The sequence below is a fragment of the Bison bison genome, unplaced genomic scaffold (genome assembly GCF_000754665.1).
Source record: "Bison bison bison isolate TAMUID 2011002044 unplaced genomic scaffold, Bison_UMD1.0 scf7180017863959, whole genome shotgun sequence".
NCBI classification, from domain to species: Eukaryota; Metazoa; Chordata; class Mammalia; order Artiodactyla; family Bovidae; genus Bison; species Bison bison.
The window spans coordinates 485,510-512,660 of NW_011494531.1; the positions used below are offsets into that span (position 1 = coordinate 485,510).

General features: G+C 44.9%; 1 protein-coding gene across 6 annotated transcripts; it reads right to left on the reverse strand.

Annotated features, from left to right (window-relative positions):
- Nucleotides 1-5,692: 5,692 nt before the first annotated feature.
- On the reverse strand, nt 5,693-23,126 carry UBE2D4 (ubiquitin-conjugating enzyme E2D 4 (putative)). Of its 6 annotated transcripts, XM_010833942.1 has the most exons (9): nt 22,039-23,126; nt 21,704-21,767; nt 17,901-17,932; nt 17,734-17,811; nt 14,434-14,539; nt 12,644-12,737; nt 11,121-11,162; nt 10,217-10,247; nt 5,693-7,955 (listed from the first exon to the last, which is right to left on the reverse strand). In XM_010833942.1, exons 3-8 carry the CDS (start codon nt 17,907-17,909, stop codon nt 10,220-10,222), a joined length of 357 nt encoding a protein of 118 aa, XP_010832244.1. In that variant the 5' UTR covers nt 17,910-17,932; nt 21,704-21,767; nt 22,039-23,126; the 3' UTR covers nt 5,693-7,955; nt 10,217-10,219. The 6 variants fall into 6 exon arrangements, 5 of the variants coding, with proteins under 5 accessions (XP_010832244.1, XP_010832241.1, XP_010832240.1 ...); XR_824735.1 differs by lacking the exon at nt 22,039-23,126 and having other exon boundaries at nt 12,600-12,737; nt 21,704-22,005; XM_010833939.1 differs by lacking the exon at nt 22,039-23,126 and having other exon boundaries at nt 5,693-7,381; nt 21,704-22,003.
- Between the last annotated feature and the right edge of the window lie 4,025 nt (nt 23,127-27,151).

Sequence of the window (27,151 nt, forward strand, 5' to 3'; positions counted from 1 at the left end):
ACTAGTGTGTGAGATGAGTGCAATTGTGCGGTAGTTTGAGCTATTCTTTGGCACTCCTTCTTTGGAATTGGAATGAAACTGACCTTTTCCAGTCCTGTGGCCACTGCTGAGTTTTCCAAATTTGCTGGCATGTTGAGTGCAGCACTTTCACAGCATCATCTTTCAGGATTTGAAATAGCTCAACTGGAATTCCATCACCCCCACTAGCTTTGTTCAGAGTGATGCTTCCTAAGACCCACTTGACTTCGCATTCCAGGATATCTGGCTCTAGGTGAGTGATTGCACCATCATGGTTATCTGAGTCATGAAGATAATTTTTTTTATAGTTCTTCTGTGTATTCTTGCCACCTCTTAATATCTTCTGCTTCTGTTAGGTCCATACCATTTCTGTCCTTTATTGAGCCCATCTTTGCCTGAAATGTTCCCTTGGTATCTCTAATTTTCTTGAAGAGATCTCGTCTTTCTGATTCTATAGTTTTCCTCTATTTCTTTGCACTGATCACTGAGGAAGGCTTTCTTATGTCTTTTTTGGAACTCTGCATTCAAATGGGTAAACCTTTCCTTTTCTCCTTTGCTTTTCACGTCTCTTCTTCTCACAGCTATTTGTAAGGCCTCCTCAGACAGCCATTTTGCTTTTTTGCATTTCGTTTCCATGGGGATGGTCTTGATCTTGTCTCCTGTACAATGTCACGAACCTCCGTCCATAGTTTATCAGGCACTCTATCTATCAGATCTAATCCCTTGAATTTGTTTGTCACTTCCACTGTATAATCATAAGGGATGTGATTTAGGTCAAACCTGAATGGTCTAGTGGTTTTCCCTACTTTCTTCAATTTAAGTCTGAATTTGGCAATAAGGAGTTCATGATATGAGCCACAGTCAGCTCCCGGTCTTGTTTTTACTGACTGTATAGAGTTTCTCCATCTTTGGCTGCAAAGAATATAATCAATCTGATTTCAGTGTTGACCATCTGGTGATATCCATGTGTAGAGTCTTTTCTTGTGTTGTTGGATGTGGGTGTTTGCTATGACCAGTGTGTTCTCTTGGCAAAACTCTATTAGCCTTTGCCCTGCTTCATTCTGTACTGCAAGGCCAAATTTGCCTGTTACTCTAGGTGTTTCTTGACTTCCTACTTTTGCATTCCAGTCCCCTATAATGAAAAGGACATCTTTTTGGGGTGTTAGTTCTAGAAGGTCTTGTAGGTCTTCATAGAACCATTGAACTTCAGCTTCTTCAGAATTACTGGTTGGGACATAGACATGGATTACCATGATATTGAATGGTTTGCCTTGGAAACGAACAAAAATCATTCTGTTGTTTTTGAGATTGCATCTAGGTACTGCATTTTGGACTCTTTTGTTGACTATGATGGCTACTCCGTTTCTTCTAAGGGATTCTTGCCCACAGTTCAGTTCAGTTCGGTTCAGTTGCTCAGTCGTTTCCGACTCTTTGTGACCCCATGAATTGCAGCACGCCAGGCCTCCCTGTCCATCACCAACACCCCGAGTTCTTCTTTTTCTGGATGTTGAGCTTTAAGCCAAACTTTTTCACTCTCCTCTTTCACTTTCATCAAGAGGCTTTTTAGTTCCTCTTCACTTTCTGCCATAAAGGTGGTGTCATCTGCATATCTGAGGTTATTGATATGTCTCCCGGCAATCTTGATTCCAGCTTGTGTTTCTTCCAGCCCAGCGTTTCTCATGATGTACTCTGTATAGAAGTTAAATAAGCAGGGTGACAATATACAGCCTTGACGTACTCCTTTTCCTATTTGGAACCAGTCTATTGTTCCATGTCTGGGTCTAACTGTTGCTGCCTGACCTGCATATAGGTTTCTCAAGAGGCAAGTCAGGTGGTCTGGTATTCCCATCTGTTTCAGAATTTTCCACAGTTTATTGTGATCCACACAGTCAAAGGCTTTGGCATAGTCAATAAAGCAGAAATAGATGTTTTTCTGGAACTCTCTTGCTTTTTCGATGATCCAGTGGATGTTGGCAATTTGATCTCTGGTTCCTCTGCCTTTTCTAAAACATCTGGAAGTTCACGGTTCACACAGTAGTAGACATGGCCATCTGAGTTAAATTCACCCATTCCAGTCCATTTTAGTTTGCTGATTCCTGAAAGGTCAACGTTCACTCTTGCCATCTCCTGTTTGACCACTTCCAATTTGTCTTGATTCATGGACTTAACGTTCCAGATTTCTATGCAATAGTGCCCTTTATAGCATCAGACCTTGCTTCCACCACAGTCCTTTTAGAATCTCCATAGTTCAAAGGAGTTCAACCCACAGTCTTATTGTTTTTCTTCCTTATTCTCTTTGGCCTCTCGTGTCTTTGTTTCTCTTCTTTCTCTGGTAATATTGCTATAAACACATCCTAGTTACCAGTTTCCCGAATCCCTAGTGCCTACTAGGGAGCACTTTTCAACACTTTAGTCAACTTGAGGAGGGCCCACCTTGCCTGAATCAGGTTGTTCAGACAAAAGAGGCAGGTAGGTCTCTTTGTTCTGGAAATAGATCAACTCAGTGTGGTGACCAGGTTTATCCATACTGATGAGGGAAAAGCAGGGGGACCCAGGCTCCACTGAAAGAAGACTATGACTGTGAAGAGGGGTCCTTGGTGTGGGAACGTGGGGGCATTAGGATTCTGTTTTCTGCTTTAGTGTGTGGTAGCCTATTTCAACTTGACAGATTAGGTAGGGCCTCTCAGAGGTAACACTGGAGCAGACTAGATATGAGGGCTGGAGGGTGGCAGATGTGGCTATGGAAGATCTTGGTGGAAGTGTTCTAAGCAGAGGAAACAGAGCTCTGAGGTGAAAGCACAGAGAGAAAGAGAAGGAAGGAGGAATGGGTGCAGGTTGGATCCTATACCACCCTGTGAGTTAGGGAAGGACTTTAGGTTTTATTCTTAGGTGTGATGGAATCCTTGTGTGCTGTGCTCAGTCACTCAGTGGTGTCCAACTCTGTGACCCCATGGACTATAGCCCGCCAGGCACCTCTGTCCATGGGGATTCTCCAGGCAAAAGTACTGGAGTGAGTTACTGTGCCCTCCTCCAGGGGATCTTCCCAACCCAGGGATCGAACCCAGGTCTCCCTCATTGCAGGTAGATTCTTTACTGTCTGAGCCACCAGGGAAGTAGGATATTTTTCAAATTTTCCTCTAGCTGCTGTGTGTAGATCCTCTCCATGTTCTTCTCCCTCCTACTCCAGCTTTTTCTGGAGTTTCTGTTTCCTTTTGGCCATCTCTCTCTTGTTGGTTGATTGTCCCTTGGTTTGAGAATGACCCTCAAACTATGACCCTCTTCACAGTCATAGTCTTCTTTCAGTGGAGCCTGGGTCCCCCTGCTTTTCCCTCATCAGTATGGATAAACCTGGTCACCACACTGAGTTGATCTATTTCCAGAACAAAGAGACCTACCTGCCTCTTTTGTCTGAACAACCTGATTCAAGCAAGGTGGGGCCTCCCCAAGTTGACTAAAGTGTTGAAAAGTGCTCCCTAGTAGGTGCTAGGGATTCAGGAAACTGGTAACTAGGATGTGTTTATAGCAATATTACCAGAGAAAGAAGAGAAACAAAGACACGAGAGGCCAAAGAGAATAAGGAAGAAAAACAATAAGACTGTGGGTTGAGATGTTCCCGGAGGTCATTCCTAGGACTCTTCTCTTTTCTTAGCAAATTGGCCCCATCATTCACACAAGCCTCTATACTTTTCTTGCATGTAGGTAAACTCAGATCTGCTTTGCTTCTTGAAGCTCTCCTAGTGGGTTTAGGTAACAGATCCAAGGAATGAAAGCAGAACTCCAAATAGTCAGTGTCCTTCGAACTCTGAGGGCAGTTGACTGTGTCCTGAAGGCATGTGAGCCCAACTGTAGAGGGAGCATGCTGGCAAACTCCCTCTGTAGTCAACTGTCTAGAAGGAATCGACAACAGCAGTGTCCCCCAGTGTTTACATCCATTCAAGCTGATACAATAAAATACCACATGCTGGGTGGCTTATGAACAACACAGTTCCTAGAGCCTGGAAGTCCAAGATCAGGGCACTGGTAGATTTGGTGTCTAGTGAGAGCCCACTTCCTGGTTCTGATAGGCAGGAAGTTAGCTGAGAGCAACAGAGAGGTGGACCATTCAGCTACCTGTCCAATAGCTGCCTAATCCCACAAAGCAATTTACCAGCCCTGCCCCTAATACACCCACTAGTACTACAAAAATAGTCAGGGGGCTGTAAAAAGCCCCCACCTGCCAACTGGTGGGACTTTCCCCACTTTAGCACATGTACTCACCTCACAGTATCCTGTACTAAAGTAATCTTTGTCAGCCACTGGACTCATTAACTGCTCATAAATATTCCATGAATGTGCTGTGCTTAGTTGCTCAGTTGTGTCTGACTCTTTGTGACCCCAGGGACTGTAGCCCGCCAGACTCCTCTGTCCATAGGGATTTTCCAGGCAAGAATACTGGAATGGGTTGCTCTGACTTTCCTCCAAGGAATCTTCCCAACACAGGGATCGAACCCAGGTCTCCTGCATTGCAGACAGATTCTTTACCAGCTGAGCGACCAGGGAAGCCCATTGCATGAATATATACATCTAATTATAACAGACTAAATTATAGGAAGAACATGCACAGTAGAGCACCTTGTTATATAACCTGCAGCTATCAATCAATGACACCCCCCAATTACGCAAATGACCCTGCCTTAAAAACTGTACTCCAGCCCTCCAGGGCCATTTGCCTCCCCTGCACAGCCCTCCTCTTGAAGTGTTCTTTCTGTACTTTTTTTGTGTATACTCAGTTCAGTCGCTCAGTCGTGTCCAACTCTTTGCAACCCTATAGACTGCAGCACACCAGGCTTCCCTGTCCATCAACTCCCGGAGCTTGCTCAAACTCATGTCCATCGAGTTGACGATGCCATCCAACCATCTCATCCTCTGTTATCCCCTTCTCCTCCTGCCTTCATTCTTTCCCAGCATCAGGGTCTTTTCTAAGGAGTCAGTTCTTCACATCAGGTGGCCAAATTATTGGAGCATCAGCTTCAGCATCAGTCCTTCCAATGAATATTCAGGACTGATTTCCTTTAGGATTGACTGGTTTGATCTCTTTGCTGTCCAAGGGACTCTCAAGAGTCTTCTCCAACACCACAGTTCAAAAGCATCAATTCTTCGGCTCTCAGCTTTCTGTCCGACTCTCACATCCATACATGACTACTGGAAAAATCACAGCTTTGACTATATGGACCTTTGTTGGCAAAGTAACATTTCTGCTTTTTAATATGCTGAGTTGTCATAGCTTTTATCCAAGGGGCAAATGTCTTTTAATTTCATGGCTGCGGTCACCATCTACAGTATACTCAGTCTTGTCCAACTCTTTGTGATCTGTTCTTTCCTGATTGTTAATAAACTTCCTTGCAACAGGTAAGACCTTAGATTCTTCTTTGCATCCTTACCAAGAGGCCCATAGGAGAAAGGGTCTTGACACTCTCCTTCTGCTGACAGTTCATAGTGTTCTCACATGGCAAAAGGGACCAAGAAGCTCTCTGGGGCACCTCTTTTATAAGCACACTAATGCCATTCATGAGGGCTCCACTGCTGTGACCTAATCACCTCCTAAAGGCCCCACCCCCCAATATCATTACCTTGAGGGTTAAGATTTCAACACAGGAATTTTGAGGGTACATAATCATTGACACCACAACAATCGGTAGAAAATAATAGGTTTTTATTCAAAGTCTTCATCCACAGAAGTGTCAATTAGCAAGAAAATAATTTTCTTAAAAACCACCAGGATTACATCTCTATGCTCCAGCCACACATGGCCATATTACTACAGAAAGGGGGAAACGAAATCATTAGTTTTCCTGCCCTAAAAAGAAAACTTATTTATGCTGCATGGTAAGTAGAATCCAGTAAGCAAATACTTCATATCTTGAGAGATTAAAAACAAAACAAAAAAACCCCAAACCTTTCTAGTTGAATCCCTGTTATGATTTAAACAGAGGGTAAGCAGTCAAGGGTAGAAAGGTGGGAAGGCTGCAATCCTGAGCTTGATCTGTGACTCAGGCCTGCAGGTAGGGAATGGCCAATGTGGTCTGCTTGTCATTTAAGGCTTGGCTATGAGGGGCTGCCACAAGTCAGTATGTGGTGTCTCACAGAAAGGGCAAAACTGCCTCCTTCAGGAGAAGCAGTGCTCTTTCCTGCCATCCTAACCCTTTAGAGAGGGCACACTTGCTGCTCACATAGCTCTTGCTGTGAGAGCTTCTAGCTTCTCAAGTCTTACTGAAGCCTTGACCTCAAAGACCTGGAGACATGTGTGCATCAGCCAAGCTCCCTGCTGTAGACAGATGGGCTCACAGCAAGGAGTCAGCAGAAATTTTAGGTTCAAAGGGAACAGAAGGTACAGGTGATGGGGATTTTGCAGTTTAACTACAACTCTGCCAACATTTTAAACCCAAAGATGTTGACAGGTTATTGTTAGTTCCTCCTGTTCCAGGATGGTGTCCTGAGCTTGCTTCTGGTCACATGGCATGTGGGATCATAGTTTCCCGACTAGGGATTGAACCTGTGACCCTTACAGTGGAAGCACAGACTGCTAACCACTGGACCACCAGGTTATTCCTACTGCTGGATATTTGACACAGAAGGAAGAACTAGCCAAGTTCCCTCAGATGGGTAGTTAGCCTTTTACCCCTTGCCTCTGCGACCCCCAACTGTACAGCCCATGCCTCCATCTACATCCTTATTTCTGCAGCTGGTAGATCATTTTGCCCATTGAGCATGCCTGGCCTTCTAGGGCCCTGGCCAGGTCATTATTGCTCCTGGGAACAAGATTTGAGATGAGGCTGGGCCCAGGCCTAATGTCATTTTGTTCCTTTCTTCATGTGGATGGAGGGACAGATGTAGCTCTGTGCCCGTGTCCTTGCCCCTACAAAGCCCCTGGCCCAGTGATGTGCTTGTTTCCCTGGGAGTCTATGGTGCAAAATGGTTTTACACACCAGCTTATATGAACTATGCCATCCACTTAATATGAAAATTGCTGTTCATCCTGCACTCCTCTGCCTTCAATGATTCTCCAGAAAGGTGAGCCCTGTGCCACCAAGAAGGTAACAGGGCCCCAATTTCAGAAGGGCCATGTGTGGGAGTGTTGCCAGGTTGCTGAGTGAGGTCCCAGAATGTGCTGTGCTTGTTGGGGAACACAGTCCTTTGCCTGCAGGACCCTCCTTCCTATCCATCCCTCAGGTCCTACCCTAGTTTTAGCTCCGTCCTGAGGCCTGTGTAGTTCCAGTGAACTCCCAGAAAGCAACCACATTTTCTTTGTATAATTCTTTTCCTTTCCCCTCCTCTTCACACCTTGCACTTGGCAAGTGCTCATTCATTGCCTGGATAAAGCCACCTAAAGTCAATAGAAAGTAATGACCAGCCAGTGGTGATGGACATTCCCCGTGACTAGCCCCTTGAGCTACTGTGGTGGCTGGTGGTGGTGGGGTGGGCAGCATGGGTGAGATGCAGGCTCTGTGAGGGCAATTCTATCATTACCTCCTAAAGTGGAGCCCAGTCAAGCCTGTGCACCCAGAGGTTAAGGTCTGTTGCAGGGAGCTGGACAGCTCAAGTGGGCCTATCTGAAGGTAAGGATTAGGAGCCTGGGAGAAGTGCGGTGGAGATGGGGTAATATGGAGATGTGACAGTTTTTAGGAAAATCAAGAAACCACTATTTGGTTTGAGAAAGGTTGTGCAGATTTTCTGTGGCTTTTAGTTTTGTTTTTAATAAAATCCCTCTGCCAACAGAAAAGAAACCCCAATGGTGGTCATGATGAGGCCAGAAGACTGGCTGGGAAGATCACCAGGCCTGAGGGAGCCAGTGTGCATGCCTGCCTGCATGGCACCAGGCTGCTGTTGTGAGGGTGCTGGTGAGATAGGTTGGGGCCTGGGTCCCTTTACTGGAGTGCTGGCACCTGGACAAACAGCTCCTTGAGCAACAGAACACAAAGAAACTATAAGGGACTAAAAATAACTTGATGAATGCACAGTTGGGGTCAATTCTGACTAATACAAAAAGACCAAAACCCAACTGTCATTTCTGAGGTACGGGGAGCACATAGCACCACCATGTGGGCTGGCAGACCACCCAAGCCACCCTTCCAACCTGACCCACTGGTCCACCCCACCCTCAACCTCATTTAAGGGACCAGCTTGCCCTGCCACCTGCAGGGGTCAAGCAAGGGCACCGGTTCACTTGTTCTTACTCCCCACTGCTGCAGTGTGAGTTCCAGTAAAGCCTTGCCTAAATTTCTTGTCTGATCTCTTACAGTTTCTATTGATTAAAGAGTCCAAGGACTCAGGTTGGTAACACTGGTAAGCCATCCTGTTTCTCAGACTAGCTTTCATAGCTAGATCTAATCCTCATTCAACCAGTGCTGCCAGGGAGGAAGCATGTGTCACAGTGAGAAGAGCTGGAGGAACAGAGGCACAGAAGAGGGGGTAGGCGAGGGCAAAGGGACAGGTGGCCCGTGCTGCTCCCAAGGCTTTCTCTGCCTCTACTAGAACAGGCCTTCCGGCCAGGAGCTCTGTTGATCAGTCTCACAAGCACCTCTTTATCACTTTAGGATACTTTGTCCTGAATTTGAGAGACAGAAACCTGCCCATCCTTGAGCCTCTGTGGTCAGGTGGTGTGGGATCCCATGGTGCTGACACATGGGTCAGCTGTGAGCTGCCAGGCCCATTGGACATGGGTGTTCTGGTGTTTTAATCCCTTGTCGGGAGATTTTGACCCTTTGCTATATTCTTGGAACTCTTGGGTCTTCCTGTAGTCTGCCAAAGGATCAAGATCACAGCTCCATCCAGCAAACTGAGACACTATTGGCCACAGTTAAGTCATTTGTTCATGTTGGATTAATTGCTTAAGATCATGCAATTCCCTGCTATCTCTGGTCCATGGAGAAAACAAAGTATCACTGCACAGTTAGATTTTTAGATCTGCTGTTAAGTTACTGACCTGGGACTCACCTTGGAAACATGATATCTACACCTGTGTGATAACTGGGAGCTGCCTGCACACAATGCATTTTAAAATAAGGGTTTCAACTTAAGATGCCTGTCCTTCAGGCTGACCTGAGCCCTGGAAGGCTTGAAAAGCAAGTTTCTCAGGGGTACAGAGTCCAAGGAACTTGCCAGGGACAGGCCTGCAGAACATCACTGTGCTGGCCTGTCTATCACTTGGCCTGGCACAAGTAAAGGGCTGTCCAAGTACGGAGTGCAAATCAAGCAAAGGGTGAATGGTAATTCATAGTGGGGATCCCAAAGGATAATTTTACTTTTTCTACTGCATTATCTCCAACAGAGATAGCAGGCTTGGGAAAATTTTAACTAGAGAGAGAAAATTCATGAGCTTCTGGGGAGTCAAACCTATTATGCTTGAAAGGCTGAAAATGGCACCCTCCAACTCAACACCAACTTGGGCCTGGATATTCTTCTGACTTGTCTCTGAAATTTGAATCTGTCCCACCTTCCCATACTTTGTTATATTTGGTTCAAGGAGCATTATGGCCACTGTCTGAAATGGCAGAGTTGTGTGATGGCAGTGTTCCCAGGGGACACCTGAAGTTTATCATTTTGTTTAAGTAAAGACCAAAGGGGTAGCAAAGAGAGAAAAAATTAACAGGGCAAATCCTCACCATGGTACAAATCAGGGAATGGGTCCCATGGAACACAGAAAGCAGCCCTGTAACTGAGGATCCTAAATGCGGGCCCCCGTAAAGTAAATGCAGACCAGGCTCAGACTGCTGCCTGCTTTGCTAAGGAAGTGGTGGTGACTAATCCCAGTGAAGCTGTGCTACAACTTCAGAGTTTCTGGAGCAGGTCAGGCTCACATGGTCACCCCAGGTGCAAGGTCTGCAGGCCTCCTTCCAAACTCCACAGACCTGGCCATCTGGTTGAAGAATTTTAGTGTTTCTCCACTTCCTGGTCCTGCTTACCCAAACATTATTCTCATAGGGCTGTTCTGGGAGTGGACTAGCTTTGAAAACCACTTAGAAAAGACTAGGCCAAATTGGATGTTTAGAGATGTGAAGTCCCTCAATTTTCCTCCTCTCTTTGGAGGTTCAATTAGAATAATCCCTTTACTACCCTTCTCCTCACTAACCTAATCTCAAACCTCTGAACTCTAAAGGCAGCTCTTGAAATGTGTTACATCAGAAACTTAAGAGAGGAGGCCAGTTACCCGATGGGCTACCTGTTAAAAGTTTCCGTATCTTCTGTTCTGCCTGGAAAAAAAAAGAGACTTAAATGTCAGTTATCACTTAGGGTTATGAGTACATTACATTTTTATTTACATTTAACAGTTCCCCTCTCTCCCTGTGTTGTGTTCAGTGAATGGCTCACACTTTGACTTTATGTAGGCTCAGAGTGGGAGGAGGTAGGGGTGGTGAAAATCTCATCAGATAGAAAAGCATAACCCCAATCTTTTCAGGTTTCATAATTTTGTTCTTGCTTCTAAAAGGACAGTCATCTCCCATGGCATGTTATGTGCTTTATATCCTGACTTTCTATTTACAGCTTCTTGGTGTGGGAGGAGAGTGCCAGCACGTGGCACTGCCGAGGAAGACTGGTGGGAGCTGTGGGGCAAGGCCTCCACTTCCCAGTGACACTGTTTCCAATTCCCAGAACTCCTGGGATGAGGTGAGAGTCCTCAGGATGTGGTTTGTGGCAGACACGATGTGAGGAAAGCCTGCCCGCTCCTCCCTGGGCACTGAGTTCTAAAAGACAAAGAGCACGTGGTAAGGGGCCAGACTGGGGCCCCTGTGTGGCGCCATGGTAAGCGATGCCGCCTAAAGTGAGGCCAGGCAGGGGAGGCACACAGGTCCCCTGAACAGGTGAGCAGTGAGTTGGGGTGGAGGGACCGATTCCAATGTAGCCAGGAAGGCTGCAGATCACAACAGTGACTACTGATCTGGCACCAGAGACATGACGTTGTCAAAACCATGATGGCTGAGAGTGGTACCAACATGCTGTGGTTGGAGAAAGTGGGTAATCAGCATTTGTTTGCAGAAGAGATGACGCTCTGTGAGTGGCTCAGCCAACAGCTCAGCTCAGCTTCTCTTGGACAATGTCTCCTGTAAAACCTCTGAGGCACTTACATAGCATATTTCTGTGTCCATTCTCTTGCTAGTCTGTTGTACCTAGAAGAAAAAAGCAGAGGAAGTGACACCCTAATTCATAAAGGTCACTTCGTTTCAACGCGCAGTAGAGAAAAGAACTGATACAGGAGAAATGCTGTTGCTTCTCATCAAATGCCTAAGATGGATGAATGAATGAAGTAGACCACCTGGAGCAGGAACATGTCATTCACGGCCACAATCCCGAGCTTGGTGAGTCCTAGTAGTTCTTCACAACGATCTGCTGTGGAATATTTAAGAGCATAATAGACCTCCTCCCTCCCTCTCTCTTGTCTTTCAACATGGATGCATTTGGATCAGGAAGAGATACACAGAGGTCAGCTTGGGACAGTCCCTGGTATCCAGCACATGGGCTCCATGAATCTGGCCACCAGAGTGTGAGTCAGTGCCACCATTGGCAGCCACAGAGCAGGTTTGGTGCCCATTGAGAATATGTGCATTTATCCACATTACTGTAATGAAACCTGGTGCCATGACACTGTAAGAGAGCTATGTAACCAGAGGAGACAGTGAAGAGAATCACTTCTAGTATATCTAAAATATATCATAATAAGTGTTGAAATAAATACAAATTAAGATCTCGTCAATTAAAAATCACTTTTTCATACAGGAGAATTGAAATGAGGGAAATAATGAGCTCTATAAAGGTTTCAAGAAATATATGCTGGAAATAGCACATTCCATTCTAATCTCTTTAAATAGAAGAGAAACAATGAACTAAAAGACCTACTGGAGAGTTCTTTTAAAAGCCAGCAACTCCACCCTCTGCACCCTGTTCCTGCCCAGAGCTGCTCACAGGGCTGCCACTGCTGATGCCTGGGGCCCTGCCATGTCTGGCTCTTTCTCACAGTGCTGTCAACGCTCAGAGGTTTTCACACAATGTACCTGCCCCAGCAGCCACAGACATCTGCTCAGGCTACAGTGCACACAGTTGTGTCTGGCCACATGAGTCAGAATTCTACAGTTATGAGTCTGGTAATCAGAGTTAGCAGTGAGGGTCTGTCAATAAATCAGGAACACACTGCTTACTTCTTAGCCTCATCTAGCAAACTGAGCACAGCAGTGTTTCCCACCTCAATCAGCCTTGGCCTCACCCTGGGCATATCTGAGCAGACACCCCATTATCTTGTGATAAAATCCTTGTATTTTAATCCAGAATTTTCTTGCTGTCAGATTCTTCTGAGTCCATTGTTGGCTGACCACTGATATTATTGGCCTCAAGGGCAGGTTTGGCAATAATATTTTAGGATTCAGTAATGGCAGCTAATGAGCTATAACAGGAGGGAAAACTGCTTTTATCTTCTTCTCCCTCCTCAGAGTCAAAGGATATGTTAGTGAGAGAGGCAGGAGTCTCAGCCCAGCTCAGAATGGGCAGGATGATGTCCATGGGAAAACCTTGTTGGCCTGGAAGCACCAGCTTAGGGTATTTCTGGGAGCTACCTGGAGCAGCTGGGGCCCAAAGGCAATCCAAAGAAGACACATACTTCTCTCTATCAGCCTTGTAGGTATGGGCTATTTCTGGCACGAGAGGGTCATCAGGGTTGGGGTCGCAGAGCAGAGAACAGATGGATAAGAGAACTGGAAAGAAAAGAAACAATGAGTCAACTGCAGTCACAAGGCTCCCAGGTCACCCCAGGTCCAGTGAGCCCCTCAACTTGAACTCTCTGTTGACAGAGCAATTATTTTCTCTTCAACATCCCATCAAAATGATTCTGATACCCCGAGAGTCATGAATGTATTTACTTTGTCCATCTACCAGGTGAACAGCAACTGTACCCTGTGGTGTCCCACCTACATCTGCTCTAGGGCACGTCTGGCCTCCCTTTCCTGATCTCAGAAGTTCTTTGGCTCCGTGCCATGTACCTTTGTTGTTTGGTCCCAGGGGCCCTGTTCACTATTAAAGAAACCAGAACTCAGAAGATTCTGGTGACCTGTCCAAGGTTACAGACTTGGAACACCCACCAAATGGGTAAAAACAAGATTCAGAATCAGGTCTGTGTGACTGCCAAGCAAACGTGCACTGCCCTACACTCTCAGTTCTGCTCTGGACCTGTGAGGACACTCCCACCAGGGCTGTGGTTGGAGGCTGAGGAAGCGGTGCTGCTGGGATTGTTAGGGTCTAGGCTAAATGCATTGTCAATCCTAGATTTGCTCTGGAACCCTCTGTACCACCCCAAACAAGTATCATCCTTGCCTCAGTGAATCTATCCAAGCCTTGACCACAGTTAAACTATGGTAAACCAGGTACACTATGATTGAGGGATGATTTGTCTTTTTAAAGCTATTCAACTCTCCTGCTGTTCTGAGCTCAAAGGATGTGTCATGAGAGGGCTAATTTCTTCCTTCCTTCCACATTCAAGTGCCTACTCCTGGCCATTCTGATTTCCTCTCCCTACTTTCTTAGAGAGTGTCCTGACCCCCCACATCCAAAGGCATGCTAGGCAGTGGGGTGAGGATTCAGCTCAGAGAGGAGCAGGTCCCCAGTGTGGAGTTGTCTCCTGGAGGCCTGAGTACTGGAGTCAGCTCTGCCTCCACGGCATCTGCACCAGCACATGGGAGTGGGCAGCTTTCCCTGTAGATTTACCATGCAGTCTCAAAGAGCCTGCTCCGGTCAGCTGTCCTGGTGCCTTGTAGCCTACCCCCTGCTGCCTAAAGCTCTGCCACCTGCACTGCCTCACACTCCACTCGGTTTGTTGGGCTCTGGTACCCCGGCTGCTTTTTTTTACCACCTTACTCACTCCACTGACAGGTAACTCACACCTTCTTTGTTCAAGTCTCAGTATTCATACAACCATGTTCAGTCTGTCTTAGTTGGGAAGGAATATCTGCATCCTTTAAGCCCAGTTTAGACTGGTTTCTTCACCCTCGCGCAGAGCGCAGGCCCTGTGTCCTCTTCACTCAGGGCTGGTTCACAATCCATGTTGCATAAATGAATAAATGAGAGAATGGAAGAGGCAATGTAATATTTACTATTTGCCTTTTTTACTTTTAGATCAAAAGTATAAATAGGATCAATATTTTCTTTTGCACCCGTGCAACAGTCTGGCTGGAGCACCCTGCTGCAACAGATCCAGGGGGACACGGTGGGGGTGGGGAAAGCACCACTTCGGCCTCCTCCCCTCCAGGCTGTGACCACGGGCTAGGACTGTGGCTGCTTCCCCGGAGCCTGAATTTGCTCTCAGGAGTGTGGGGGTAGAAACACAGCTGTGACAGAGACGGGCATGAGACAGGCACTCACAGCATCAGAACCTAGTGTACACATCTACCTTTTTACCTTTTGACACAGTCAGTGCTGGAGACCACTGGGACCGCAGGATGTCAAGGCAGATGCTGCCGTTGCTGTTGATGTTGGGATGATAAATTTTGGTTGTGAAAACAACCTGCAGAGATGAGAGACCTCAAGTCAGACAGACCACAGGGACATTCTAGATTGTTTATCTGTCTGGAAAATGAACCAAGTAAGGTGGAAATGACCACTACTGGGATATACCTGGCCCTGCACAATCCTGGGTGAGCTGGGCATTATTCCAAACCAGAATGGGATACAGGAGGGTGCACCTGGAGGAGAAGTTCCCCAACCCATTCCCTGCTGGGCTCTTGAACTAGACGCGGGGACTGACACCATCTCTCCCAGAATAGTGTGCTCTGAGGGCTAACAAGAAGAGCAATGGCCAGGACTCAGAAGTCTTCTTGAATAATGGAGTTCTTAAGCCAGATGATGAATACGTAGGCATCCATTATATGATTATCTACAATACTTTACATGCCTGAAATGGTTTATAATAAAACAGGATTTTTTTTTGTTGGTTTCATTTTAAAACAACTCACTTCAGAATATGAGGAGAAGGAAGGCTGTGTATGTGAGGCTCAGCATCTGTTACCAAATGACTTTTTCCAGGAAGGGTTTCCCTGGTGGCTCAAAGGGTAAAGAATCTGCCTGAAATGCAGGAGACTTCCTGACAGTCCCTGGGAGGGAAGATCCAGTATACCCACTGTAGTAGTCTTGCCTGGAGAATCCCATGGACAGAGGAGTCTGGCAGGCTACAGTCCATGGACTGTACAGAGTTGGACATGACTGAGCGACTAACACTTTCACTTTTCACTTTTTTCCAGGAAGCATCAAACTTCCAAAGTGACTCAGGCACTAAATATTTGCCTTATTCTTTATTATCTCCTGTACAGAAGATCATGCAACCTTGCCAGATTCCCCCCATAGACCCAGAAAATTCTTGCCCAAACAGCAATCTTACTTTATCTTGTTCTCCTGTGGAAAGGAGATTTTTAAAAAGACAGAAACTCTTCTATTGTAGAAGACACAACATTTTGGCACACAACTCTCCTTGTTACAGTAAATCCAACTCACAGGGCTGACTTCAGTTTCTAATAATAGGCGCTGCTTTTACTTTGTCCTTGGGCAATCAGGAATCCTGAAAATGCCCAACAGACATACAGGATTGTATCCTATCTGTTTATTTTTAAAAATATCAGCAGCAACTTATACACGAATGAAGGGTATAAGATGCTACTTTATAAGACACTGCAGCAAATCTCAAAAAGGAAACGGGAGAGTGGGGTAGATTCAAGACTATGAAACATGCTTTTTCAACCAAACCCCTGAAATAACAGTTATACTTAAAAGAGGTATTTTACTATCTGTCCCCCTGTGCCCAGCACAACCCAGTCTTCTTCGTTAAAAGCTGGCAAAGTCTCCAGAATCTTAACCACATTTAACTCTGATTTAAAATATGGAGGCACCAATGGCATCTGGTGGCAATGACCAAGAAGAGCTGTGGGCTGGGAAGCCCAGAGGGGCTTCTTCTCATGGCTTAGATAGAATGTGCACACAGGGGTGAAAGGTCTGACTTTAACTGAGCCATTAAGGTCAACCTCAGGGCAGTAAGACACATCACAAACCCTGAGACAGGGGGCCCTGGCACAGATTCAAGACTTCTGTGTAAGTCTTGATAAAATGCAAAACCTTAGGTCAATCCTAAGAAAACAGCACACAAACCCCAAATGGGGCGGGGGGACTCTGACAATGATCATTACCTCTCAAGAGCATCAAGGTCATGAAAGACCAGAGGAAATGGAGGTTCTGTTACAGACTGTGGAGATGGACGAGACAAGACAATAAATACAGTGCAGGGTCCTAGAACACGAGGAAAACTGGTAAAAAAGTAAGGCCATCAGTTTAGCTCTGAGCATGTGGCCAACACTGACTTCCTGGATTTATACTTGGACTTCAATAAAGTAAGATGCTGACTTCAGGGAAAGCTTGACAAGGCATATATGGAAAGTCTGTACTATTTTTGCAACATTTTTCTAGGTCTAAAATTAATTTAAAATAATTAGTTACCAAAAAATAGGATGACACATCTGGCTTCAACTCCCACCCTCCACTATAAGCCACACCATTTTCAGGAAATGGAGTGCCCATTCAAAGCCTCAGTTTCCCCATTCACAACCAGAACTGACCATTTTATTTTAAAAATAAGAATTAAAATATATATTGGTATATGAAGCAAAACCCTGGACGAATGTACATTGTCCCTATCCCCTGTCCTCACCCTTGGGGGCTTGAAAGGATAATCGGTAGGGCTATTAGCTGTGATATTCTCTGGGGATAGGTTTATAAATAGACTGATTTCCATCTGTGTATTAGTTAGTTCTCCATATGCTCTAATTTTTAAAATAACCCTCTTTTATCAATTTTTCAATCAGAAAGATAAAAATATGTTAAAAATGATACGAATAACATACAATCACTGCTGTGTGACCACATCTGCCTGTGCTGTTGGCTCACCTTGGAACATGCCACCTGCGTTGCCATAACAACCAGTCTCTGCCCTACCCAGCCTCTCACCACAGCAGAGCAACTGACTGCACACCGTGGGTCCCCTTGGGGTCATTGTTCCCACCCTCAAAGGCTTGCCCTCCAGTTCCCTGTGACCCTTTCCATGCTCAGGGTGATCCCACCATCACCTGCCCTCACTGTCCTATCCCACTTTCCTGCTCTGCGCTTCTCCTCAGCATGGCGTAGCTCTCATACTAAACTTCTCACGCACGGGACTATGAATCTCATGAAGGCAGGACTCCTCCAGGTGCAGGAAGGAGGTGACGTGCCAGGGTCCTAGGCCATCATCTCTCCACCTATGGACATTCAGGGCCATCCTGTGCAATTCAGGATGCTGAGCAGCATTCCTGGCCTCCACTAGATACTAGAAGCAATCCTCTCCTCACCTCCCATCTCAGGCTTTATTACCACAAAAATCTCAGTGTCCCTGGGGCAGGGGCTGAGAAGTCCTGTCCTAGACTGAAAGGGACTCCAGAGAAGGGAGCTGGAGCCTGAGACACATCGTAACTCAGCCACCCGACAAGGAACACCCCTGAAAACATGGCTTCAGTAGGAAGCCCTCACCATGCCAGCCCTTGCTCACATGAAGAGTGAGTCCTGAAAGTCCAGAGTTTAATTCCTGGAAAGCTGGTGGTGGATAAGGGCCCCTGGGAAAAGCCCCAGGTGCAGCTTTCTGTACCAGTGACTGCATCACACACTGTCCCTGTCCCCTGTCCTCACCTTTGGGGGCTTGAAAGGATAATCGGTAGGGAAGTGGATGGTCAGGAAGAAAACGCCTCCTTGGTAAGGACTGTCATTCTGGAGGATAAGACACCGAAAGCAGATTAGTACATGTGCAAGAGGCACAACAGGCAAAGCAAGGGCTGCGCTCAGCAGCTGCTACCTACCGGGCCCATGATGGTGGCTTGCCAGTGGAACACTGCAAGACAAAAAAGAGACAGGAAGGTGAGCCTCTCCAGCAAACACGTCTCTCAACCAAAAAGGAGCTGCTCTGTTCAGAGGGTGCTGTTCACACACAAGCCTGCCCTCACTTCTGACACCAACCACTTCTGTAGGGGTTTCTGTAATTTAATTGGACTCCAGACTCATGAAAGATTGTTGTGCTCACAGCTCTGATTTATCACAGTGAAAGGCTGAGGTCAATGTCAGCTGAGGAAAGAGCTCATGGGGAAAGTAACAGGCAGAGTCCAAATGTAGACCTTCAACTGTCCTCTTCCCTGGAGTCCTGGCATTGATGTGTGACAACACATGGAATACTGCCTACAGGGATGCTCACCCCTGGCTCAGCATATAGAGTTTCTACTGGAACTCCATCAGGTTAGCAGGATGGATTAATGGACTATTCACATGGCTGATCTATGTCTCCAGTTCCTCTGGCAATGATCCAAAACCTCCATCTTAAACCAGCTGGCTGGTCTGTCTAGTGTGGCCTGCCCCCACCTAACTCACATTACTGGTTTGGGACAAGGCCTTCAGCTAAACAGACAGTCCTATCAGGCAGGGTAGTTTAGACATCGCCTTCCTGAGGCTAGGGACAAAAGCCAGATCTTTTAAGGACAAAATTAAATTCTTTACTATCCAGGTGCCAGTAAACTACAATTCAATCTTCTCTCTGCACAGAATTAAGCCTTAGGTAGGCTTCAGCCACTTTCCACGTTACTTTTATAAACCTCTCTTCTCCTTAGTTCTTCATTATTTACTCTGAAGCCTTCTCCAAAGGGTCTCTTCCAGGAGTCAGCCACTGCCTGTGGCCCGGGGCTTCAGTGGCTATTTCCCACCTGTGTCCTCTCACACATCCCCAGGACTAGGTGACAAGCCAAGAGCAGCCCCTCGTGTTCTTCCCTCCCAGGTTCCCACCAACCTGGTGGTCAGGCCACGTCCCTCCTTTCAGCGTTAGAGCTTTCTCCTGCTGCACGTCACACCTGCTGCCCTCTCTGGAGTCAGGCTACTTTTACTGCTATACACGTCCCTAGAAAAGCTACTGTGCGCTCAGCAAGACTGACCTAGAGCAAGCGGATGACTCAGTTCCAAAGCTCCCAGGACACTGTCCAGTCTTTGTGGAAAGTGCCTATATACCCACCTGGGGGGTGTGCTGAGAACCTCTGAGGGATCTGTTATTCTCTAGGGAATTCTGTCTCATGGATCCATCATGGGTGTGAAATCAGCCCCAATTTTCAGACCTGGTCCTGTACTGGGTTTCCTGCCATCTATTCAAATATCTCACAGACTCTGCCCTTGCCAGAAATTGCCACAGCATGAGGAGGGGAAGGAATTGAAGGGACAAGAGAAGAGGTTTCCCAAGCCCCTACAGGTATCCAAAGATAGTCACAGCAGCCCTTGCCCTTTTTCAAATGTTTCAAGAAATGCTACTGATGGGAACACTTTTATCTACAATGAGGCTGCCTAAGCTAATAAAGTGTCACTTCTTTTTCTTTTGACTGCTTTTATTCCAACTCATACTAATCATTAGCTGGTAGGTATACATTTTCCTAATCATAGTATAGAATGGAATTCCTTATTAAATGTTTTTTGATAATTAATATACAGAGAAGGGGAGGAGTAGATAATATGAGTGGTTCCTTCTGGCAAACAGGTGACCCTTTGGTCCCATTCACTTTAACCTCTGAAGTCTGCTGAGGGGCTGAGCAGAACCCAAAGGCACAGTCAGAACAGAAGGCTCCAAAAGAGACAGGAAGAGAAAGGAAATTGCAGAGGGATGCCGGAAATGGGCTGTTAACTCACAGGGCAGGCATGAAATGGCCCCAAAAAGTTAGCTAGTTTCCAAGACTGTGCAAACCTCATCAAAACTCAGGTACTGAGTATGGAGAGTGGCTAGACTCTCAGATAAAGATGGCTGCTTCCCAGTACAGGGCTGCAGTGAAGGGTGAGAATGTGTGGTGCAGAGGAAAACCAAGGGGTACCTTTAGAAAGCGGAAGCTGAATCATTACCAGTTCAATCTTCTCAGTAACCCCAGTTTACATTATTTTAAGCAAGAGGTAAGAGGGGGAAATATGTTACTGAGACCTATGACACTTGGAAGGACAGCACAGATCAAGTAACAAACCGGTGAAGCCACACTTGTTTATTAACTCTGCATATGCAATGGGAATCATTTCTGTTCTGCTCTAAAGAATGATTTAAACTCTCACATAAAGCTTTTGGAATCCTCCATTTTCAGTAGCTGTCTGCCCACTTTCAGTTCCTCTAAGCATCAGCCCACAGAACATGCAGGAACACACACATATGACTTCTCCCTCACATATGACTACTTCCTCTTTTTTTTTTTTTTTTCATCTCTGTGAAATTTTTCTTTCTTGCATTTTAACACAGTGAAAGTTTTTAAAAAATGTAGTATATGCCTTCCCTCTGCCTGCATACGAGAGACCCAGGTTTGATCCCTGGGTCGGGAAGATCCTCTGGAGAAGGGAATGGCTACCCACTCCAGTATTCTTGCCTGGAGAATTCCATGGGGTTGCAAAGAGTTGGACACAAAAATGTAGCATAAAATATGTCATTTAAGCCATTTTTAAGTGTCATGTCAGTGGCATTAAGTGCATTCACAATGCAGTGCAACCACCAACATTATCCATTTCTGAAACTTTTCCATCACTCCAAACAGAAATTCTGTACCATGAAATATTTTCCCATTTCTGCCTCCTCTCAGTGTCTATAAACCTCTCTACTCTACTTTCTGTCTCTATATCTGCCTTGTCTAGCTAGATAGTTCATATAAATGGAATCATATAATATCTGTCCTTTTGTTTCTGGTTTATTTTATACGGCATATTTTCAAGATTCATCCATGTTATTGCATGTGTCAGAACTTTATCAATTTTTATTGCTAAATAATATACTATTGTGTACATATGTATACACACACACATATATACCACTTTGCTTATTCATTAATTTGTTAATGAGCATGTAATGGGGGATTGTTAATGGGGGGTTATAAACAATGGTGCAATGAACACTGATATATGAGTTCTGTTTGAGTACCTGTTTTTAATTCTTTGGTGTCCTTGAAGGGCACCACCCCCCTTTTTACACAGTCTCTCCCTCTCCAGCCTACTTTTCCTTCAGATGCAGCTATTAGAGCCTCACAGTAAAGGATGAGCATCCTGGAGCCTAAGATGCTCAGAAAGTAGAGGTGAAATAGGATAGCAGAGTAGATTTGAGATACCCAAGTGTTGGGCGGCATGGCCTACGGCCAGTCGGCTACAGAGGGTGGCAGAGGGCTGCCCACTGCAGCTCCTTCAGTCTCCCCCTGGGAGCAGAAGTGGGAGAAAAGAACTGCCCCTTCCCTTCACAGAGGCAAGGAGCTAGCCCCATTTCCCACCCTTCACCAACCCTCCAGTTCTACCCCCAAGTGCAACAGCAACAGGTCTTCCATGATTAGCTTCATGACCATTTTTCCAGCAATGCCCCAAGTTTTAGTTGGCTTTCCAGATGGCTTTCTTGTGCCTCAATGGAGGGAAATGTTGATTTCCAGCAACATCTTGACCAGCTGGGCTATGAAGTCAATGCATCTAATGAAAAAGCTACTCACAAGTAAAGGAAGACAAAGCAACAGTAACAACGGTAGGTTTTCTTAAAACAAAAAACAAAAAAAAAAAAACTGAGGGATGGATAAATTTGGGGGTCTTAATTGCAAGGCTCATGGGATCTGGAGCCCTGAACAGTACTTACAATCATCTCCCACAGGTCCTGCAGAGCACTGGGCAGGGGGGTCCCTCTGCAAGTCAGTTAATTCCTGGAACATAAAATAGTGAGCTCAGAGCCAGGGTGTGAACTGGGGATACTGCTCTACACCCCACACGTTTTGGCCAGAAGTGCATTCTCCTAGCGGGAGGGGGCTTCCAGACTTCAGGAGGGGGGTGAGCCTGGCTAATGAAAACAAGTGATCCGCAATACCCTTGAAAACAAGGGTCTGCTCATGTCTGTGAAGATATGTGTGAAAAATGTATTACCATATCCAATTAATAAGCTAGAAAATTGAGAGGTAAAGAGGTTGAGTTACTTACCCAAGGTCACAGAGCTGAAAGGGGGCAGGGCCCCAACACCACTCAGGTGGAGAAGGGCAGGGGCTGGGCTTTAGCTCTGAGCTTCTGAATGGAAGCACTTAGCCCAGAGGAAGTGCCTAGTCAAGGACAGGCCTCCTGTATTTCAATCTCTCTGCCCCACTACTGCCCTACTCGCCACTGGTTGTATGGGAGTCCTAAGGCTCCAAGTGGGAGATGAAGGACTTGTGAGCCAGTCTAGCACAGCTATACTATGTACCAATGGGGGAAAACAGGAATCACATTATAACTAGATTCCCTAAATGGGATACAACTTGTGGACACAATCCCCAAAAGTCATCCTAGCCCAGATTAGCCTCAAGGTCTAAGATTTTGGGCAGTGACTTAAAAACTATAGTTTGTATGAACTAGGATGTTTCCTAATACTCCTCACTCTCCCTAGGTTCCAGATCTGGGTAAACTTCTTGTGGTCTCCAGAGGGGTTCCAAAGAGAAGGAAGGCACAAAGAGAGGCACAAGTAATGGTCCATCAGGTTGCAGGGAAACTCCTCAGAGGATGGCAAATCCCAGGGTCTAGGGCATTATGTATGAAGTTTAAACCTGGCTGATCACATTCCCCCTTACCTGAACAATGCTTGAAACTGAGCTCATCTACAAAGAACCTCCTGATCCCACCTTGTAATCTCTGGGCATGCTGATCATTCTAATAATGCCTGCCTCTCTGGCCATTCTGTACTTATCCCACCTACACACAAATACAATTGGCCACAGTGGGAATATTTATATTACAGAAGCCGGCAAGTACCACAAGTCAGGGCCAAGTTTTATCCCAGAGGGTGGTTGGTTTTTAAATACCTACTAGTATACTACTGGTCAGTTCTTAGCTGCTAATGCTTCTCAGTTGCTTCAGTCATGTCCGACTCTGCGACCCCAGAGACGGCAGCCCACCAGGTCCCCCGTCCCTGGGATTCTCCAGGCAAGAACACTGGAGTGGGTTGCCGTTTCCTTCTCCAAGGCATGAAAGTGAAAAGTGAAAGTGAAGTCGCTCAGTCGTGTCCGACTCTTAGCGACCCCGTGGACTGCAGCCCACCAGGCTCCTCCGTCCATGGGATTTTCCAGGCAAGAGTACTGGAGTGGGCTGCCATTGCCTTCTCTGTCTTAGCTAGTATCTAATGTATCTAAATAGGTTACTCTTTATAAGCACTAAGTACCCAGTGTTACTAGTTGTCCCAATAGAAATGAGCTTGGGGAACAACTAATGTCAGGTGACGGGACCAGAGGACATGATCAGAAATGCAGCATGCCTACAGGAAGCTCCACAGAACAGTCCCTTGCCTGCTTACCTCTACTTTGCGCTTCCACACCTCTACAACCACTCTGTAGGGGACTGTTTATACTCTCTGCAATCCTGTATGAATGAATGAGCTCTGTGATGAGGCCAAGGCAAATCCTGGGGAGATCACATGAGCAACTGGGGGCAGGAAAGCTAGCAGAACTGGCCAATTCCCACCAACTCACCAGGTTTCTCCATACCTCCAGGCATCTACATGGGCTGTTCCCTGTCCCTAGAAGGCAAATACCTTGTAAAGGGTGTGGAGAATGGTTACTAAGAGTTGATGATTCCTGAAGGCCCAGAAGTGGGTCTCAACTGACACAGACTCCAACTAGCACCAAGGAGTTTCAAATGCTAACTGGCATTTCAAGGAAGAACAGTGATTTGAAAGAAACTAGTCTACCAATATATTGCATTCCTGTGCTTTCCCAACAGAGGCCAGAAGACCCAGGTCTGAATTCCAGCTTTGTCACTGGGAAAACAACTTTGACCTCTTTGGGCCTCAGTATACATTATCTGTTGAGTTGTAATTACATTTGCCTGCCAACTGGCCAGCACTAATATTTGGCTATAATTTTGTAATGTTTATAATGTATACAAATGTACTTGGTAAAAAATTAAGGGTGACACTGTATAGAGGATTCAATTATTAGCACTATAATAAGAAGAATGAGGCATGTATAGAGATACCTAGTACTGGAAGAGTATAGAGGAAACTAATAACACTAATCACACCTTGGAAGAGGAACTGGGTGGCTGGGGACAGGAGTGGATGGGAGAGGTTTCCCTGTAGACTCTTTTGCATTTTTTGAATTTTGAACCATGGGATGGTTCAAATGATAAATGCATAAATATTTCATAAATTGTAAAGGACTAAGCACATTAACATTGTGTAATACTTATTTTTATAAGTAACACTGATGATAAGTGAGTCTTGAAAAGGAAAAAGGTTAAAGTAGAGTGGATTACCAGAGGAAAACAGTGATGCAAACATAGCACACACTCATTTCTCTTACTGTGCTGTACTCAATTCAAGATCTCATTCAATGCAAGACACAATCTTATAGGCAACTAAGAAAGAAAACACACTGGCAATGAAACTAAGACCAAATGCATTCTTTTCTTTCCATTTTTTAATTGGAGTCTTTTATTCTTGCATTGTAAGAATTTTTACATATTCTGGATATATATCCCTTTTCAGATATTAATATTTGAGAAATACTTTCCTCCATTCTGTGGGTTGTATTATTGCTATCTTTAAATTTTTTTTTTTTAAGTATAGTTGATTTACAGTGCTGTGTTAGTTTCAGGTGTACAGCAAAGTGATTCAGTTTTATAATTTTTTTTTCTTTTTCAGATGCTTTTCCATTATAGGTTATTGCAAGATATTGAATATAGTTCCCTGGGTTATACAATAGGTCCTTGTGTATTTTATACTGTGTATCTGTCAAACCCAAACTCCTAACTTATCATCCCCTCTTCCCCTTTGGTAACCATAAGTTTGTTTTCTATGTCTGATTTTTACTTTGTAAATCAATTCATTTTTGTATAATTTTTTAAAAAAAACTCCACATATAAGTGATATCCTATGAGATTCTTTACACTTAAAATTTTAATTTTAATTTGAAACTAAGCTTTAAGTCAAAGCTATGGTTTTTCCAGTAGTCATGTGTGGATGTGAGAGCTGAGCATGGAAGAATTCATGCTTTTGAAATGTGGTGCTGGATAAGATTCTTGAGAGTCCCTTGAAATACAAGGAGATCAAACCAGTCAATCCTTTAAATCAACCCTGAACTTTCACTGGAAGGACTAATGCTGAAGCTCCAATACTTTGGCTACCTGCTGAGAAGAGCTGACTCACTGGAAAAAATCTTGATGCTGGGAAAGACTGAGGGCAGATGGAGAAAAAGGCAACAGAGGATGATGAGATGGTTGAATAGCACCACTGACTCAATGCACATGAGATTGAGCAACTCCAGGAGACAGTGAAGGACAGGGAAGCCTGGCATGCTACAGTTCATGGGGTTGCAAAGAGGCAGACACAACTTAGTGACTAAACAACAACAACACAAAGCTTACTTGGGCATATGTTTTTATTTTTAAATCATTCATGCATAGCAAAAAAGGAGTGGAAGACAAGTGAAATAAATGAATGGGCTCTCCTCATTTAGAGTCTATACTAACCCTGGGTCATGGGTATCCTTCCAGTCATCCCCTGTGCATTCCAGGCAATGGTGATGTGGCAATTCTTAAACAGTCCTCCATGAATGTTTCTGGAGTTTTCTTACAGAAAGGCCCACAATACACAATCTTTTGCACAAACTTCAGCAAATACAGGTGAGCCAGCCTCACTGACTAGAGGGTACATGGTATCTTCCTTTCTGTGGTCTATGAAGCATTTGGTTAGCTTGGCATGGAAATAAAGAACTGCAATCCCTTTTCCAGCAACATTTATTCCATTAGTATAAAATTTATTCCCCACTGTTTTGTTTCTGTGCCTGTGTTCACAAAAGCTTTAATCTTCAGCATTAAATCAAAATATCTTTTTGGAGACATTTTTAAAGCAATTAAACTCAACACATCAACAATGCACTTAACCTCAATATACACTGCTGTGACATGGCTTTCACACAATGACAGTCATACTGCCAGTGATTTTAAGCAGCATCCCAATTTCAAAGGTGTGAAAATGTAAAAAACTGTTCATCTTAGAGTAGATGTAAATATGGTATTATCTATACTTTCCTGATTTTGCAAGTTATCTCTAAAGAACAATTAACATTTACAGTCAGATCATTACATATACCACTGTGAACAAGAATCCCTTAGAAGAAACAGAGTAGCCCTCATAGTCAACTAGAGTCCAAAATGCAGCACCTGGGTGCAATCTCAAAAATGACAGAACGATCTCTGTTTGTTTCCAAGGCAAACCACTCCAAATCTATGCCCCAGTCACTAATGCCAAAGAAGATGAACAGTGCTATAGAGACCTACAAGACTTTCTAGAGCTAACAGCAAAAAAAAAAAAAAAGACATCCTTTTCATCATAGAGGACTAGAATGCAAAAGTAAGAAGTCAAGAGTAACAGGCAAGTTTGGCCTTGGAGTACAAAATGAAACAGGGCGAAGGCTAACAGAGTTCTGCCAAGAGAACGCATTGGTCATAGCAAACACCCTCTTCCAACAACACAAAAGACGACTCTACACATGGACATCACCAGATGGTCAATACCAAAATCAGATTGATTATATTCTTTGCACCCGAAGATGGAGAAGCTCTATACAGTCAGCAAAAACAAGACTAGGAGCTGACTGTGGCTCAGATCATGAACTCTTTATTGCCAAATTCACACTTAAATTGAAGAAAGTAGGGAAAATCACTAGACCATTCAGGTATGACCTAAATCATATTCCTTATGATTATACAGTGGAAGTGACAGATTCAAGGGATTGGATCTGGTAGACAGAGTGCCTGAAGAACTATGGGCGGAGGTTTGTGACATTGTACAGGAGGCAGTGGTCAAAATCATCCCCAAGAAAAATGCAAAAAGGCAAAATGCTTGTCTGAGGATGCCTTACAAATAGCTGAGAAAAGAAGAGTAGTGAAAGGAAAAGGAAAGATATATTTATCTGAACACAGAGTTTCAAAGAATAGAAAGGAGAGATAAGAAAGCCCTTCTCAGTGATCAGTGCAAAGAAATAGAGGAAAACAATAGAATGGGAAAGACCAGAGATCTCTTCAAGAAAATCAGAGATATCAAGGGAAAATTTCATGCAAAGATGGG

What these genes read in the sequence shown, in the direction of transcription:
- UBE2D4 (XM_010833939.1), bottom strand. Translation starts at nt 21,776, where the DNA reads ATGTTCCAGGAATTAACTGACTTGCAGAGGGACCCCCCTGCCCAGTGC. An exon ending in AAGCCACCATCATGGGCCCG is followed by an intron (nt 17,812 to 17,900) that starts GTAGGTAGCAGC and finishes CTTATCCTCCAG; the next exon opens with AATGACAGTCCTTACCAAGG. An exon ending in ATCCTTTCAAGCCCCCAAAG is followed by an intron (nt 14,540 to 17,733) that starts GTGAGGACAGGG and finishes TCATCTCTGCAG; the next exon opens with GTTGTTTTCACAACCAAAAT.